This window comes from Pelodiscus sinensis, chromosome 6 (assembly GCF_049634645.1).
Source record: "Pelodiscus sinensis isolate JC-2024 chromosome 6, ASM4963464v1, whole genome shotgun sequence".
Lineage (NCBI taxonomy): Eukaryota > Metazoa > Chordata > Testudines > Trionychidae > Pelodiscus > Pelodiscus sinensis.
Window position 1 is genome coordinate 83,993,149 of NC_134716.1, and position 19,131 is coordinate 84,012,279.

Genomic DNA, 19,131 nt, shown 5'->3' on the forward strand with positions numbered 1-19,131 from the left:
TAGCATAGCTTATTTTGAGTTTACCACTTAAGGCAAGTTATTGATATACTTTTTGACAAGAAGGGATCTGAAGACACATTTGATAAATCATTTAATTTGTTACAGCTGTAAAGTATGCTAACAATACAAGCTACTACCTCACATATTCCTGTACTTTGCAACCTATGGATTAAGACTAAATTTCAGGTAGCCAAGTACTGATCCAGAGCTGACTGGCTATGATATACATTACCCTAAAATCATTTGTTTAGTTAAGGGTCATAGATTCATATAAGCTGGACTTTGCACTTCTACACAATGCTAGCAGCAAAAAGAATTTTTCCTTTGAATAAGCTCACAGTGAGGCCCAGGTCTTGTGGAAAGATTTTGCACATAACCAACACTTCTCCCTTTCCAGCAAAGGAGTTTGTCTTACATAAAATATTCCGCACTCTATCTTTATCTAAATGTGTTTCAGTAGTTTAACAATGATGCCTGATCTACAGTTTGTTATAACTATACTGGTCCCAGCATATTAGAAACAGAAGGTGGGTGAAGCAACATTGGACCAACTTCTGCTGGTGAAAGACAAACTTACACAGGGCCACTCACCTTGTGTCTGTGCTACTGTTTCATAAAACATTCCAACATTAAGGCAAGTAATTCTTGTTTGTTCAGCTTAAAACCCTTTAATGAGAGTAGCAGCTTTCATTGTTCAGTTGAAGCTAGATCAATAGAAGACACTGACTAACAGTTAATATTTCACATCTGAGTAAATGTAACATTTTAAAAACTAATTTTCCTACATACTTTAAGTGAAACAGTTCTGATATGATTCATCAAGTTGCATGTAGTGCTCACTTTCACAGAAAGAGGCATCATTGTTCCTTGTGGAGGATTTGAAATGCTATCTTCCAGGAAGATAGCGGCTCTGACTGTTAGGGCATGTGAAGTACAGTACAGAATATGGTGCATATCAAAACAGTCCATTCCAGTTAGCGCCTGTAACTGCCTCCATGCAAACCAGGCAATTCCAGGATCTCACAACACTTCTTTGCCACTTCCACTGGACAGTCAAAGCAAGTTACTTTAAGACAGCACTAACAACGTACACCAAAACCTGGCAAATAGTTTCCCATATATTTTCTAAGCATGAATCTGATCTTTAATGTTCTCCTATGGAGTCAAGTGATCACACCAATCCACTTTTCTTCTGAAGCAGCACATTTTGCTCCTGAATGTTCATGGCTTGGTAGCTGGCAAGTTCCAAAGTAAAAGTTGCTGAGCCTGATGTTAAAGAGCGCAGAACTGTTGAGTAGCCCTAAACCAAAAAAAACCCAACAACCATATTTATAAGTATATAGGTATACCATAATCAATCAATTTATGTTTGGGTAGAGATGAAGAAAGTTTTCTGCCATGGTTTAGTTTACTAGAGAGTGATTCAGCTGGAGAAAGACTATCACTAGAAAAATACGTATTTTTAATAAATGCACTCTCTCACTTGGTGTCTAAAATGAAATATCCATATTCCCAATATCAAATGAACAAGTGTTGGGTCAGCATATATGAACCACACTGTATCTCCAGAGAGGTTTTTGATTCCTTCAGCAAAATTAGAAGTATCGGTTCCTAACTTCATCATGTGAAAAATTATAAATATCAAGAAGAATCAGAAAAGGGCAGGCACATTTTTTACTTTGCTTTCACCATTAACATGACCACATACCATCATTTCTGCTAGTGGAACAGCTGCAACCACTACTTTGTTATCTTGCCGACTTTGGATTTCCTGTATGCTGCCTCTCCTCTGTGCAAGATCACCAAGCACTGCAGTGAGATGATCTTCACTCACTGTAATTTCCAGATTCATTAGGGGTTCCAGCAGTTGTTTACTGGCTTTCTTCAAAGCCTAAAATAGAGAAGAAATAAATTACCATTACTCCTCCTTTTAAGATGTAATTCTTCTATAGTGTGGATTATATAATGAAACTAACGAGGGATTTGGGATGTTAAAAATCGTGTATTAGGGTAACTAACTGCTGAAAATCTCAGTGGTTACAAAGTTAGCCATGCTGCAGGCTCTCCAATATAAAGGAGGGGCTCCCTGCTCGTCTCCCAGTGAAGAAGCTTCACTGAGTGTAATCAACACTATTAACCAATAAGAATCCACTTATCAGTTAAACAGTTAGGCATTTGAGCGTAAACATCCATACTAGGGATGTGAATGGTTAACTGGTAAGCATCGCCTGGTAAGTGACGGCCTGGCCTGGCCAGAGCAGCCCACCAAACTGCAGGCAGGGGGCATTTCAGCCTGACTGGAGCAGCCTCTGTCCATCTCCATGTAAGCAATTAACTTGTTAAACATAACATTTAACTGGTTAACTGATTAAATAGTTTTAGGGCTATAAAATCCTAACTTCTGTTTCATACTCCCAACATTCAAGGGCACATGCTCCTATGAAGGGTATGAGAGCAGAGAAAAAGCGAACCTATGCCATGTCGATACGCGTGTATGCATACATACCCTTTAAAAAAAAAAAAAAAAAAAAACTAAAACAAGATGAGGAATACGTTAGAAGATTAACACATGAGATCAAGGCTAAAAAGGACAAGAGAATTTTTGAAAGGGAAAAATATAGACCATAGAGGAGCTCAGTTAAGCTAGGAATACAACTGACTTCACTCCATACAAGACATATATATTACACTGAATCTCTAATGCAACCCCAAAACAGCCACATGAAAAAAAAAAATCAGTGCCAAAAACTTACGTGCATATTTGCACAGTGAAATCCACAATAATCTGGGGGAAAAGGGTGATGGCAGAGGGGATGTTAAGAAACGTATTTAATTCCAACCAACTATACAGTTTTATGCAGTGCTTCTATAGGTATTTAAAATAGCTTGGGAAAAAAACCCTACTAATACTGTAACTACAGGCAAGCATGTTTTACATTCCAATAGCTCACTCAGTTAAGCACTAGAGCCAATTTACTGAGAATCCATTGCCAAGCCCATAACACTCATTTTTCAGGTGACAAAACTGAGTATATTGCTATACCCAAAGCTGGCAAATGGTACATGCCACTAAAGACAGCCAAGAAGAGCATAAGGCAAATACTAATTCATACGCTGTACTAGAATCTTTCTTATCTTTTGAAAAGCAATTCTGATTTTGTAACATGCCAAGAAAATATACCTTTTGCATACAACGAGAAACACAAGCAGAAATCATTGGCAGGGAAGTTTCAGAGTGTGCAGTCATGGAATACAAGGTCACTACTACATCCTGAACTGGGAACCCCAGGAGTGGTCCTAGACAAACAAAAACCAACGTGTTAGCATTTCAGCATTTCATGTTGATTTTAATATTAAGTTATGGAAAATATATTTTTGGATTAACCTGAAGGATCCGACATTCCTTCTGGCCTATTTAGGTAGTAGGGTTACTTGTATTATTCCTTGCTCCAAGAATCAGTTTATCATTGTCCAACTCTGCCAAAAGGCGCAGATAGTCAAATCATAATGTAAAGTTGTGATTTATCATCTTTCATTCTTGGTCAACAGTATTATAAGCAACATTTGTCAGAATGATGTTTATGATGTTCCTGGAATGCATTAGTCTATTTTGTTTCTATACATTACTCATAGGGTACGTCTAGACTACATGCCTCTGTCGCCAGAGGCATGTAGATTAGGCTACCAGACATAGGAAAATGAAGCAGCGATTTAAATAATTGCCGCTTCATTTAAATTTACACGGCTGCTGCGCTGAGCCGACAAACAGCTGATCAGCTGTTTGTCGGCTCAGCGCGATAGTCTGGACGCGCGGGTGGCAACATCAAAGGTATTTGTTGACCACCCAGGTATACCTCATCCCAGGAGGCATACCTGGGTGGTCGACAAATACCTTTGATGTCGACACCCACGCGTCCAGACTTTCGCGCGGAGCCGACAAACAGCTGATCAGCTGTTTGTCGGCTCAGCGCGGCAGCCATGTAAATTTAAATGAAGCGGCAATTATTTAAATCGCTGCTTCATTTTCCTATGTCTGGTAGCCTAATCTACATGCCTCTGGCGACAGAGGCACGTAGTCTAGACGTACCCATAGAATTAAAAAGCGATCCTTTTCAGAATAGGCTTAACTGCTAAAAGTCTTCATAGGAAGAAAGACCATTTAATTATGATTAACATGAATTTCATTACATCTTTAGTCAAAAATAGGAGTTTTCTTCATTAATTGTTATAACAAAAGGCAGGTGTTGATTACCTGATCCAAATATAGATTGCAACCCTCCTGGAGTGAGGTCAACTGCCTCCATGGCACCCAAATCCTAAAAAGCCTCCTTAGCAGAACATGGATCTGTACAATACAGTAGGCAGAGGCCCATATCTGGTGAGGACGGGGCCTGGGGAAACCCCCCCTCATCCTATCCTACCTCATCACACCACAAATACACAGGCTAGCACTCCCATATGTTTTCCAAAAGAGAGATATTATGATCAGATCATCTTTTCTGCAATTCACATTTAATTGAGGGGATGTATGCCTGAGACTGTCAGAGACCTGTTTGTGACACATATAGCAGGACTGGAGAGCAAACCCTGACCTCCTGATAGCGTCAGAATATTACAGGGGAGCTACACAATATTTCCCTCAAGCTTTTTTCTTCCCTTACTGTTCCATCTTCCCATGGATTTTACTATAGCAAAGAGCAATATGGCCATGTTATTAACTTACACCATAAGAGAATAGTTGTGATGTCAAAAGATGTTAAATAAAAACAGAATACCAATAATCAATCAGTACAATATGTCTGACTAACTTGATGCTCTATCTGTATTTGGACTTCAGGTGAATATCGTTTGAAGGTACTCACTTGATTGCTATCTGGGCAATGGCTAGATCTGAATCAGTGACTCAGTCTACATTAACTCTCTCACTTTCTTTGAATTTGTGCTCTGCTCTCTTTTGTATTACTACTGCTACACTCAATTTCTCATTATTTCTTAATTTCCCTTCTAGCTCATGCAGCTCTTTCACTCCATATCCTGCTTTGTGTTTTCCATCATGTTCTGAGCCAAGCATCTTAGCAGTACAGGGAAAGTGACTGAAACCTCAAGGCATTTATGTGCTGGCCAAGGAGGTTTTCGAAGACTCAGATTTCTGTTAACTTCAGGGAGATGGTGACAAACATCAACCAGCATTGCAACTACAGAATGAAGTTATATAGAAGGTCAATTTAATATTTTCTTTTTAAAAAGGTCTATATTGTGCAGTAAGGCAAAGCTTTTTATTTGATACCTTCAGAGAGCATCTTAAAACAAGCCAGATAACATGCATTTTCATTATTGCCTCCTACCTTATGTCATTTCCATTACACTACCATTGTTTATGGATGTCATAAGAATAATACATACTGGATATGGAATCAAATCCAAGTGAGGTTCAATATCAAGGTATCCAAGAGGAAGGAAAAAAGTGAGGTTTTAAAAATGTGCCAAATTCCCTCCAGCATCTGAGTGAAAGGGTATTCAGCACATACTGTAGAAGCTGAACGGATTCTGAAAATTTGCTTTTGTACCCATCATTTTAATAGTGCTATCATAATGCATTTTAGTTTTGGGGCTATAATGAAGCCCTTCTTGCTAGCGGCTAAGGCTACAATTATGTCATGGAGGTCCATGCAATTCGTGACTTCCAGAGACTCTAACATTTTCCACTTCAGCCAAGCTGCCAGCTGGTAGCCCCCTTGCAGCTCCCAGATACGAAGCAGCAGGGGGACCCTGCAGCTCCCAGCCACAAGTGCGGGGTGGAGGAATGACTCCAGAGCCTCAGCAGCTATAGATATTAATCCCTCCTCTCCACATTTTGTCAGGGATATTTTAGTAGAAGTCAGGGACAGGTCACAGACTTCCATGAATTTTTGTTTATTGCCTGTGACCTGTCCCTGACTTCTACTAAAAATATGACAAAATCTTAGCCTTCCTAATAGCACTCGCACTATTTTATTCAAATACACACAAAAATGTTAGTGTCATAATGGTTTTTTACCTTGAAGATATGAATAATTAATTCCATTTTCTATAGCTTCTTTAATGTCTTTTTCAAGTGGTTCAATGAAACTGTCAGTATATTCAATGAGTGGTGTTATTAACGATCTCTCTCCTACCCAGGGTTTTACTCCCAGCTGTATGGAGACCATATGCCGTTTATCTCCTATTGTTCTGTCCAAGGTATCTGTAAGGAAGGTGAAGCACATATCTGAGAAAATTTATAAGTTCCACACTCCATTTAAAAGTAACGTTAACTATTCACATCATTAGAAGACCATTTAAAAATAAGTAAACAAGGTAAAAGGACAGAAAATTAGTGTCTCTCTCTTCTCTCATTTTACCTGTGGCTTGGACTGAGTTTAGGATGGTTTCTCTATACGCTATCTGAAGAGGTCCTAGATAGGTCTCAATGCCATATTCCCGTTTGATTCGGTCATGAATAATCTCAATGTGGAGCTCTCCCATGCCACAGAGAATAGTCTAGTTAAAGAAGTGAATTACAAATAAATTAAGTGAGAAAAGTGAACACTTGCACTCATGGTTACTGCAGACACAGATGGGGAGCTTTTGGGATGCACTATTTACGCTAGGAATTGGCTTGCAAGTATTGTACTGTTCATATTTTCTAAATGTTTTAGAAATTCTATAAAAAGCCCAGATATTACAAGTGAAACCAAAACAACCATTAGGAAGCACCATTTCAGATGATCTAGCACGGTGGTCTCCAACCTTTAACCACAAGATCACTTTTTCAATATAAGTGCAATGTAAGATCTACCTCAAACCCAAATACCCTTGCCCCACTTCCTTCCTGACCCTTCTTTGAGACCCTGCCCTATCTCTTCTCCGAGGCCTCACCCTGCTCACTCCATCCCCCTTCCTCTCCCATTCTCCCTCACTTTTACCAGGCTGGGGTAGGGGTGCAGGCTCTGGTCTTGGATCAAGGAGTCTGGAGTGTGGGAAAGGCTCCAGGCTTAGCCCAGGGTGGGGGATTGTGCTTCAGGGGGGATTTCAGGGTGCAAGCTCTGGGAAGGAATTGGGTGCAGGAGGACTCACTTCTGAGGCAGGAGGTTGGGTGTAGGAGGAGGTCGAGGTCCAGGGCAGGATTCAGGAAGCAGGCTTTGGCTGGGCACCATTTCACTGAGACAGCTTCCAAGTGGTGGAGCAGTGGGATTAAGGCAGGCTTACTTCTGCCTTGGCCCTGCACCACTCCTGAAAGCAGCTGGTATGTTCAGCAATGGCTCCATGTGCTGCCTCTCATCTACAGGAACTGAGCCCACAGCTTCTACTGGCCACAGTTCCCCGTTTTGATCAGTGAGAGCTGCAGGAGTGGTGTTTGCATGCAAGGACAGCATGTGGAAACCCCCAGTTCTGCTTCTCTCAGGGGCTGCAGGGACATGCCAGCCACTTCCAAGAGCAGCAATTAGGGATAATGGGATGACTCCTGCCATGACAGGTTGGGCATTTTAGAACTCACTACTCAAAGAATTAAATGTAAGTGTAAGAGAGAAGTGAAAATGATGAAATGCACAGACCAGTCAAAAACCAAAAATAACCCACTTTGCAAGCAGTAAAAGTAGTAACACACCCCCCACGTATGTGTTGGGTTGGGAGATGAGAGTGAAGAACAGTGTGTGTTTGTGAGAATGACAGACACAGTGTGAGAGTGACAGAGATTTGCATTGCCAAGCTCCTCCCATCCCCTTCTCTCTATGTGGAGATGGGAGTACAGGAGCGGGGGGAAGAGGGACATTCTGACATCAACACTCCCCTCCTCTCTCTCCCACAGCCTGCGCAGGAAGCTCCCAGGGGGCAGCTTCAAGGCAGAGGGCAGGAGCAGCAGGACAGTGGGTGGAGGGGCAACTGAAGTGCCAGCGCTTGATAGCTTCCTGGCCAAACCAGTCAGGGTCACCTGTCAGAGGCTCCAAGATCTACCAGTAGATCCCAATCTACTGGTTGGTGACCAATGATTTAGCAGAAAAAAATACTTAAGTGGAGATGGTTATTATTGCTGATGCTACTTAAAAAAACAAGACCACACTATATTAGTTTTGCAATTTAAACATCATTTGAACTTGCTTATAGAGCTGAGAGGAGGAAAAAAAAGACTGATAAAAGATACGTTATTTAGAGAACATAAGCAAGGAAGGCAAGATTACAATCTCACTCCCTCCATGGGTCATGGTTATAGGTTTAATTTTGGTCTAATCTAACACAATATTTATTACATTTATAATGTGAACAATAGTGCCTTTCACCAAAGATCTCAGAACACTAAAATAACTGCTTATAACTACAGGAATTAGGAAACTTAAGTCAACAACGTATCAGCAAATCTTACTTGTCCAGTGTCAGGATCGATCTTCACTTTCAAACTTGGATCTTCACGCTGAAGGGAGTTCAAGGCATTATTCAAGTCTGTGTATAAATATCAAATATTGCCATATATGAAAATATATTAGTAATTTGTGACTAAAATGTTCACCCATAGGATCAGATTCTATCCTTAGTTGGAATCAGTGGTATTATGAGGTTCTACAAAAAAAGATTTTGACGATAAAATTCAGACACTAGAAATCAACTCTAGTCACAGATAATTAGGGCCCCACCAAATTTAAGGTGCATTTTGGTGATAGGATTTTTTTTTAATTATGAATTTCATGGTTTCAGCTACTTACATCTGAAATTTGTATGGGGTTATAATTTTAGGGATCCTGACCAAACAGAAGTTTTGGGGAGAGTCACAAATTTATTCGGGAGGGGGGGTTGCGGTAGAGCTACTCTTACTTTGGTGCTGCTGCTGACCATGGCGCTGTCTTCAGAGCTGGGAAGCTGGCCAGGATCCAAAACAAACCCACAGCCAACAGCGGCGCAAAAGTAAAGATGTATGATATTGACACACACCCTTAATTCTGTGCTGCTTCCTGCAGAGCTGGGCCCTGAGTCAGCAACTGCCATTCTCTGGCTGCCCAGCTATGAAGGCAGCAGTGCAGAAGTAAGGGTGGTATGCTAGGTTACTGCCACCCTTACTTCTATATTGCTGCTGGCTGGGCATCCACCCAGAGCCCAGCTAACAGCCACTGCTCCCTGGCCACTGCACTGCCTTCAGAACTAGAAGGGTGACAATACCACAATCTCTCTAATAACCTTTCAACAACCCTGCAATTCCCTTTTGGATCAGGGCCTCCAATGTCAGAAATGCAGGTCTCCCCTGTGAAGTCTGTATAGTACAGGGTAAAAGCACACAAGATCAGAATTCATCTGGGGGAGGGAAGGGGAGTGTGGACCAGATTTTATGGCCCATGACACGCTTTTCATGGCCATAAATATGGTAGAGTGCTAGAGATAACTCTCAATATCAGATTATTTCCAGTTATCTGTGGCATCTGATTCTAGATAAAGTCTCTGGTAACTGAAGAAGTTGTTTTCTTTACTCCATGCACAAAGTATAACCATACCAAGGCAGCCTTTACAAGAAAAGTATAGAACCACAGTTTGCCTCATTTCCAAGTAATGGGTTCTTGAGCTAGACAAAGTGTAATAAAAGTAACTGATGTACTAGTTTCAAAATGCCTTTTGTCCAAGTAATATTTGGCACTCTCTCAGCTCATCTGAAAGCACTTTATCAAAATAGGAAAATATCCAGTTTCCCCATCATAAATTGAAGCATGATTTGCCTCTGGTTTCAATGAAAGTCAGCTGTGGAGTTCAAAACAAACTAAGTCCCCAACCTTTGCTCTAACTACTAGAAAACTGCAGCTCCAAAAACCTACTATATATTTGAGTCTATGTCCCCGTCCATCTGTCTATTCAAGAACTCCTCCGAAAGGCAAGAGCTACGACCACTAAATTTGGTATGCAGCTGCCTCTTATCCTAACTTAAAGCAAGGTCAGGGTTTGGTTGTGCCAAGACAATGGGATGTGCCTGGAATGGAATTGCTTCTCAGAAAATCATACAGAAAAGAGACTGAATCACTAAGGTAGGTGAAAGGGACTAGCTGGAGGTACACTCCCCAATCCAAGACTGCCCAGCAGGGGAGGAGGAGCAGGAGGAAAGAGAAAGCTGAACCTCCCCCCCAGCAATCAAATTTGTATGGGAACATTGCTGGCTGTTCCCCTTCATCAGGGAGCAAGGGAAAAGTGCACTGTTTGTTGCATTCCTCACTCTAGCAGGGGAGCACAGGGAGCAGATGAACCTGGATCTGCCCCAGCTGGGGGACATGCATCCCTCCCTGACTGTGCCCACTGAAGCTGCAGGGGCCATGGACAAGTGCTTCTCAATTGGCCCCAAGTTGTTTCAGTGAGAGAGGGCTGGGGCTCTCTCCCCAGAGCAACCCAGTGCTTTTTTTTGATGGTACTGCCCAGTACGCAGTACCAGCACCTCCAGCCAGAGCTCAACAACTTTTCCCCTGGAGTACCAGCACCTTTTTTACAAAAAAAGCACTAGGACAACCTATAGACCCAACACCCCTCACCTCCAGTCCCACCCCACAGCAATGATTTAAATTAGCAATATTAAATTTAGTTTAATCAACTAATCCACTAGTCAATGGATTTTCCATCAACTAGTCGATAAGCTGGGAGCTGCAGGGGGAAGGGGCCCTGTGTGAGCCGGGAATCAGCTGTCCCGGCTCGCACTGGTCCCTCCTGCTGTGCTTTAACCTTTTAAAATTTATTAAGAGCCAATAATACATTTAAAAGGCAGAGGCGTGTCTGGGACTAGACATGAGCCATGAATTAGATGATTCCTGGCTCATGCCCATTTCCCGCTACTCCACTGTCTCCCCTGGAGACAGTGCTGGGAGGAATCGGCTTTTAAGCCAGCTCCCCGCCAGCACTGGCTCCTGCTCCCCCCACTTGCTGGCTCCAATAGAGGCAGCAAGGGGTGGGGGGAAGCAACTAGTCGAGGGACTGGTTGACTATCCAATAAGCTTTTACTTATCAAATAGTCAACTAGTTGCTTACATCCCTAATTTAAATTAAGAAAAACAAAAATGTATTGAGTTAAGGACCCAAACAACGTTGGATAAATCTTCAAATAAAGTAACAAACCAATAGTTTGGGCTTGTTTATGCACTTTACAATCTTTGGAAAAATCCTGCAATCAAATGGTCAATATCCAGACAATCCACTCAATCATTGTGCACCCCTTCCCTCCAACTCCCGAAGAATTCAGGAGACCAGACAGAAATACTTCAAGTTCCGATAGCAAACAAATCTAGGCTCTGTTGGACTAAGGAGACAGAAAAGAGGGTCTGTCAGCAAGAGGCCAAAGCTAACTGTGTAAGTAGCAATGGACAACGGAATACAAAAATGCAGCTTTCTCCTCCTCCTAAATGAGGTAAGAATAAATCATCTAATCCAGAATGTCTTGAAGTGTGGTCTGTGGGCTCCTGGGGGTCATTGAAGGCACTCCAGGAGAATCTGAGAGTTTCCCTGAGACATGAAAGAGGAACTGGGAAGGACAGGAAAAAGTGGGAACCTTGGCTCTGAAATGTTCCCAGAAGTGAAAAGCAATGTCATTGCAGCTCCTGGCTGGGGAGAGGGAGAAGGAGGTTTCTGAGTCTCCCCCACTCCTCCTAGCGCACCCCCAGCCTCATCGCAGGCTGATGAAAGTGAAGTATGGTGAGGGAAAGCGAGGGAGGGCGGGGCCTCAGAAAACAGGTGGGGGGATGTAACCTCAGGGAAGGGGACAGGACAGAGTGGGAGAACTTGGAGGTCCTCAGGTTGCTAAAGTTTAAGAACTGCTCCTCTAATATTTAGAGGTGGCAAAAAAATTGCAAAAAGAACAGTAGCAAAGCGCACTCAACTTATAGAATTTAGCACTCACAAAAGACCATCAAGGGCCTTAATGTATTACTGAGACATGCATACAGTTGATGAAATTGAATTGCATGCACGTTCATAGATCAAGGGTCTAGTATAGCATAGCTCTGAAAATGCTTTAGTAGCGGTGTTGTACCTGGCTGTTTGGCCATCGAAGGTGGTTCTATTGTACAAAAGAAAACTGGCTCAGGGATCTCTACACCAGCCAATACAAGGTTGTCTACTTCACTTTCACTGTCAGGTTTTCTCCCAACTTCTCTTCCAGCTCGACGGGCTGCAGCCACAGCAGAAGCCTTTGATGACACTATGGTATCTCCAGTGGCACTCTAAAGTACACCAACAACTGATACATCAGGTTGTCTGCAAATAATTGTTTTGTACGCTCTTTATAATAAAAACTAAGTCGTTATTATAGGTTCGCTTTGCATAATTACATATAAACCAAAATCAGAAGATCATCAGAAACTCTAATTACATGGCTGTTGATTCAGCATTAGCTAAGTTTTTAATATTTTAAAAATACAATCACTTTGGCATGGAAATAGACATATACAGAAAACTGAGGAAACAGAACTACATTTATTAAAAATTAATAATTAAAATTAAGTTAATTTAAATATTTTATAACAGTCAAATCTAAAAATATTTGAAACAAAAAGAAAACATGATATTGTATTTCATACTTGGGGTAACTAACTTTTCAAATAAACTCTCTTGAAAAATCAAACATCTTCCTTTACCTGTTTTAGCCCAACAGTAAGGGCAATATTGCCAGCCATTAGAGAAGGTATTTCTATTTGCTGGTCAGCAAAAGGCAGCAGAAGGCGACTCATTCTTTCTCTGCAAATGAATGATTCATGTTATCTACTACTCAAATGCAAATACCCATGCATCAATTAACATCTTTTCTTGCTCCTACTCACGTGCAATTTTTGTTGATGTTATATACAGCTGACTGTGGTTTCACTGTGCCTGAGTAAATGCGTATAAAAACTAATGGCCCACGTTGTTTATCATGAAGAACTTTAAATGCCAGGGCGCACAAATCATCTTTGTACCATGGCCTGTAAAACAAACAACAAATCAGAAGAGCAATGTCATACAACTCACTAATAAAAAATGAAACCAAAAAAACCCAACACATGACATCTTAACTCCAGTGTTAGCTGTATTTCCACTAATTTAAGATATCATGTGTTTGGTATTTGTAGCTATTAACTCAGAGGCAGGAATTTTTATTTACCATGTAAATTTATTCAATTAAAAATAGTTGTGCTAAAATATGTAAATCAGTGGATATCAGAGATGTTAACTATTGGGCTTTGCAGGTTTATGGTGGTCAGATCTTTATTTCACCTCAAAAAAGTAACAGAAGAGGGCTCATGCAAGGCCTTTGTGCTCTGCAGGAAGTTGTCTTGAGGCTTGTCTCTACTACAATGATAGATCCACTGGCCGTCATTTTATGGTGTCTGTTTAGACGTGATCAACTGATCTCCAAGCTCTCTCCAGTCAATGTCAGTATTCAACCAGAAAAGTAGCCAGCCCCCACCAACCTTACCACACGCAAGACGCTGCAATGTGTTGACTTCAGCTACACTATTTGCATAACTGAAGTATATCTACAGTGGGGGTTAGTATAGACAAGGCCTTGGAGTACCTCGGGTTATTCTATAATAGTGCCTAGCCAATGATTGCTCCTATTAACAAGAATGCACCAGTTCAAAAGCATCAAGCCCGCAAAACCATGAAATAATAATTCACATGTATGGTTTCCAAATGCACTAAGCCTTGAAAAAGCAACAGTTCACTCTGACAAACATAGTAAAAAGCTGGCCTACTCCCCCCCCCCCCCTTTTTTTAAATGGGTAACAGCAATTAGACAACTACAAAGGTAAGAGACAGTATTTTCGCCTTCATTGCTAACACACTGAGTAACCTTGGCAATACACCTAGTCTCTTGGTGTCTCAGTTCCCACACCTAAAAAAAAATGGACAATATTTACCCTCCTTGGAAAACATCTGGATCCACAGATGAAAGGCGGTGTACAACTGTAAAAACACCTGGTTTTGCAGTCAAAAATACACACAGACATTTTGGATAGTACTAGCCAAGTAGCTTCAGTACATGGGTATAGACTACAAATCTTATTCTCTGCATAAAATAGCATTCCTACTGGATAAAAACCTACAGTAAATACTTGTGATTTTGAAAATCACAAACAATTCTACATTTTCTCTTTGCAATTTTACCAATTCATCTTCCCAAACAGTTAAATTACTTAGTCTTTTCATTATACTTACAGAAAATCATAGGAACGCTCGTTAGGTGCTGGTAAATACATAGTAATAGCATCCAGTAAAGGCTGGACTCCTTTATTCTTCAATGCACTTCCACAGAACACGGGTACTGCTTTCTGAGCCAGCGTTACTCTACGTACTGCAGACTGTAACTGCAAAAGGAGAGAAGTGTATGTTCAAGTCACGTATTTAGCCTTTAAAAATTAATACTAAGGAAGCAGTGAGAAAAACTAAAGCACAAGTCCAGAAGTCATCCATATATAGGCTTTCCACTGATTTGAATTAAGAGCTTTTCCTCACAGAACCATGCCTATAATTTATAACTGTAGATTATAAATCAGGTAGTTTCTTGGTGGACAAAAATCATCCCCACTTATTGAGTCTCAGGGTCTGGACTCAGAAACTTGATGCCATGAGTCTTTTTTAATATAGATATACCACTAGACGCTTTTGAAAAATTATACAGTCTGCACATAATACAGCTTATTCAATTTACAGCACTTAAAGCATCATCTAAATTGGCTTAATGTTTTGGTACTAGAACAAAAAGGAAACTACCTGGGGAAGCAAATCTTATGAGGACACTTCTTATAACCTAGAGCTGGTTACAGTAGCTTATGTCTGAAGCTTAAATCTTTTTTTTTTTTTTTTAGCACTGGTCAATATAGAATGCATACTCCCTGCATCACACACACTATATATTTTTTTCTGTTGTTCATAATCAAAATGACAGCCGGTAAAAATATATAGTAACTGGACAGTAAAAAACTACCTTATCAGGTGGAAGTAAGTCAAAATTTTCACTAAAATCTCCTAGAACCAGCTCCGCAAATTCATCATCTAGATCTGCAACCTGCAAGAGAGAATATTTCTACATTATCTGCGACTATAATATTGTACTATTGTCTCATTGCCACTAGCTATTTGGACCAGAAAACTAATGCAGAATGATGTTTTTGCAAACATTAGAGATTAGGAATTCCAAGTCTAGCAAATGTAATTTAAATGTATTATAACAAGATGCAGAATTGATGAAATTACTCAGAGGTAGCCCTTTTAGTCTATAACTTTAAAAACAATGAGTAGCCCTGTGGCACCTGAGAGACTAACACAAATATGTATGTGTATATATATATATATATATATATATATATATATATATATATATATATATATATATATACACACACACACACACACACACACATATCATGAGCAAAATCCACTTCTTCAGATGAGCTTGAGTGAAGAGATTAAATGAGTTACTGAGAAGCTGAACTTGAATAAAAACGATTTTAATCTTAGAAAATTTAGGTTTTAAATACATTGTTAAAACTAGGGATGTTAAATTGTGATTAATCAGCTAATCAAATAGTCAAGAGAATTTCCATCGACAACCCAATTAGTTGATGGGGGAGGGGAATGCGCTCGCTACCCCCGCTGGGGCTCTGAAGTTTAAATGTAGTAAGAGCCAGGCGCAGAGCCTACGCTTATCTGGTAGTTGATTATTCTACTACTCTTTTAAATCCCTAGTTAAAACAAATGTTTCCTTCTTAGGTTACAGAATCTGTTATAAATTAACAAGGTTGTTAGAAATTGGTTATTTCAATAATCGTGTAACTGCTAAATTTCTTAGTAGTTACGTGTTTACTCAATGCTTCTCCACCCCAGGGGCAGGGCTGACAGCCAGCGTGCTCCTGGTGCTACTCCCAGGGAGCCCCCTGCTGCCCCACACTACTGCCTCTGATACAAAGGCAGCAGCATGGGGCGGCAGGAGGCTCCCGTGTGCTCTTCATTTAAAACTCCGACTGGAGGAATGGGACTGATCCAGCCACCCGATCCAAGTTTTAAATGCAGAGTATGTGAGGGAAGGTAGTTGTTGCGGTTAACTGGGACCATTAACCAATAAGTGATGGCTTACTGGTTAGCCATCCCTAATTTATAACAAAATTAGCTGATTAGCTGTTGTGATCTCTAGTTTATAACAAAAGATACTTTCATATGCTACCAAATTAAATGAGTAGGCCAAAGCAATGCACTTCATTATGAAGAAAGAAAATGTTGAAATAATAAAACACATTAAATGCTAAAATGACCAGCTTGCCAATATGCACTCCCTACCAAGTCCCAACCATTAGGTATAATAAACTTTTTCAGTTCCTTTTAGCTACTTTAGGAATCTACCTGTGATTTCAGGGGATTGTCTGGGGAATGAATCCACAGTGGAGAAAAAGAGACTCAATGGGGGAAAAAAGTGTCTTAAAAGAAAGAAAGGGGAAACTACAGGCTCGTCTAAAGTTGCTGGACAACATCTCAGATGCATAGACAATACAAGTCCATCACCTCTCAGACTAAAAAATTCCAATCAACAGTGACAGCTCTGAAGGGCTCAATTAGAATAAATGTTTCACACTTGTAAAGGATTATGTTCCCTCTAGCTAACAGTGACACTGATCAGCTAAAACAGAAAACATGAAAAGTAATATATTTTATATGTTTTAGCTGAATATATAAAATGAAAGGAAAAGGCTACATGTTTTTTACCAGATCTGTGTTCCAATTATTAAATTATAGATTAGTACTGAGTGGACAGCTCTCACTCATGGAAAATGAAGGATAGCAAAACATTTTAGAAATACAAAGTTATCCAATCATCAAACAACATCACTGGTCTATCAAGTCTTATATACAGCTTTTGAGAAGAACCAGTAAATAAACAAAACACTCTGCCCTTATGTAGCACCTTTTATAGAGCATAGCAATGAAAGTCCTTTGAAAGTAGTGAAGCACTACTATCCATTTTACAAGTGGAAAATCTGAGAAACTGGGTGGTTAAATAACCTTTTTGGTGTGACTTTGTAAGGAAAGTAAAACAAATCTCCCATACCTCAGTTTGAGCATTTTCAAATTTCTCTAAGTGAAGTGATCAATGTCACTCTACCTATCCCGTTGTGTGATACTACAAATGCATGGCTGAAGGCCTTTTTCCTACAAGTCAGATTATACCACAATTTTAACTTGCATAAGTACAAATATTTGAAATTATAAAATTATCCATTAGTTTGCTTATTCTGCACTTAACAATAAATGCTCTTGTAAATATCATAAGAGCTAACAGCAATGCAAACCCCCACATTTTGAAAGAATAAACCTCAATGGAATACAGCAAAATCATTTAGATACAGCTATTCCTGTATTACAATTCATTAGTTTATTTGGAACAGTGTGGGACATCAAAATCATAGCTCAGGAAACATTCTTTGAACACATTATTCACAGAGTTTTTGTCCTGTTTAAAATGTCAGAGTCATAGAATATAAAGCTAGAAGAAAACACTGATATTTATTCTCTGGGCCCAAAAAGTATCAACTTAAACTGAGCCAACCATATCACCTGTGTTTTTATGTAGATATAAATTAATCTTTTATCTAGTCTTCATAGCACAGTAGTGCAGAAAAGATTCTAAAAATTACTATCTGCGTAAGTGAAGGACTAACCCAAAGAACTAGGAATTAGGGCATATAGGTTCTTCTAATCTCAGCTCTGTCCTGGTCTTCCTGCATGAGCTTAGCGAAGCTCTTTCTTCACTTCAGTTTTGTCATTCCTATGTGATCGTAAAATAGGGATTGTTCCTCTTTTTGTCACATAGGAGACTAAAGTGATCACTTCTGCTTACACTCAAGTTAGTGACAGTTTTGTCACCATCTTCGGTTTCAGTAGGTTTGAGGGTGTTATTTATTAATGTTCGCGAAATGCCTTGAAATCTCGTGATGCAAGGAAAGCAGCGTAGATATTCAGAGTAATTTAAAAGTAAATATATTTTAAGTACTTTACATATTTACTTTAGAAACTTTACTTGTTCTATTAAGGCATTTCTTGTATCTTTGACTTCCTTGAACAATTCTGGGTGAGTGGTTTCCATCAAGGGTTTTTGCTCAAAAACCTTTCCATCATCCAGATTAGAAGTGGGGTGCCAAATAATTTGTTCCATGGTCACTACATCAACTAGTCCCTTAAAGGCTTTGGCCTCACCAATTGGCAACTGCAAAGAGAAAGGAAAATTACACAATTAAGAAACACTAGTATGAAGATAAAACTTGCCATACAGATTTAACAATAAAATTATTAACACTGAAAATAATGAGCACTAAATTGTTATTTATAAGCTACCTCCATGGTGTGCATGTATTTATAATTGTTTTATATAAAACACAGCAAATAAAACAATACAATAAAGTTTAAAATAATTAACATTACATTTCTTAGTTTACCTGTAAAAGCAAAGGTTTTGTCTTCAACTTTTGCTTGATGCTGTCAACAGCATAGGTAAAACTATATTAAAAAACAATACCAGATGTTAAAAAGAAGAATGACCCAATTCTAATGATATACATCAGTTTAATCTTATTTACTGCAAAATAAGTTCTTCAGTTTAAAAATATATATATATATTGAAAAAGGTTTAGCATTATAATTTTGTGCTTACCACCCTCACTGTATTTGCAACTCTACTTCATAAAATGTGCCACTTCATTATAATTAGAAATAGCCTCCCAAGCCAGCCACCTGTCATGTGCTTCATATTTCTAAATAAATATAAATAAAGTGGTCTCTGTACCTTGCCCCATTTTTGTCCATCTTATTTAAATAACAAATCCGTGGTATATGATGCTTGTCTGCTTGTCTCCACACCGTGAGAGTCTGTGCCTAAAGCAAAATGAAACCATCAAAAGGCTTGTCCTGGTGGCTGAATGGCAATACACTGATATTCAAAACCCAGATTCATTTTCTCATCTCAAACTCTTGCTCCAGTGCTTGGAAAGACAGCGAGTTCAGCATATGTAGGTTCTGAATTGAACTGCTCAGCCACTGCTCCCTCACATGTTAAACTACAGCATTGATGGGCTCCAAAATGAGCCTGGTCCCATCTAGACTTCTCAAAGATGGAAGACTGTGCTCCAAATTGAG

At 39.7% G+C, this 19,131-nt stretch overlaps 1 protein-coding gene across 2 annotated transcripts in view; it reads right to left on the minus strand.

The window, feature by feature from the left end:
* Positions 1–68: 68 nt before the first annotated feature.
* Positions 69–19,131, minus strand: part of GFM2 (GTP dependent ribosome recycling factor mitochondrial 2) — a 34,101-nt gene continuing 15,038 nt past the window's right edge. For both annotated transcript variants that reach the window (XM_075932265.1, XM_014574162.3), the window contains 14 exons: positions 18,782–18,870; positions 18,435–18,495; positions 18,020–18,205; positions 14,936–15,016; positions 14,167–14,315; positions 12,789–12,929; positions 12,606–12,705; positions 12,002–12,191; positions 8,381–8,457; positions 6,381–6,519; positions 6,038–6,223; positions 3,182–3,297; positions 1,709–1,891; positions 69–1,300 (listed from right to left, as the gene is read on the minus strand). In XM_075932265.1, coding sequence (XP_075788380.1) covers positions 1,172–1,300; positions 1,709–1,891; positions 3,182–3,297; positions 6,038–6,223; positions 6,381–6,519; positions 8,381–8,457; positions 12,002–12,191; positions 12,606–12,705; positions 12,789–12,929; positions 14,167–14,315; positions 14,936–15,016; positions 18,020–18,205; positions 18,435–18,495; positions 18,782–18,870 — 1,827 coding nt within the window. In that variant the 3' untranslated portion in view covers positions 69–1,171. The remainder of the gene's footprint in view (positions 1,301–1,708; positions 1,892–3,181; positions 3,298–6,037; positions 6,224–6,380; positions 6,520–8,380; positions 8,458–12,001; positions 12,192–12,605; positions 12,706–12,788; positions 12,930–14,166; positions 14,316–14,935; positions 15,017–18,019; positions 18,206–18,434; positions 18,496–18,781; positions 18,871–19,131) is intronic.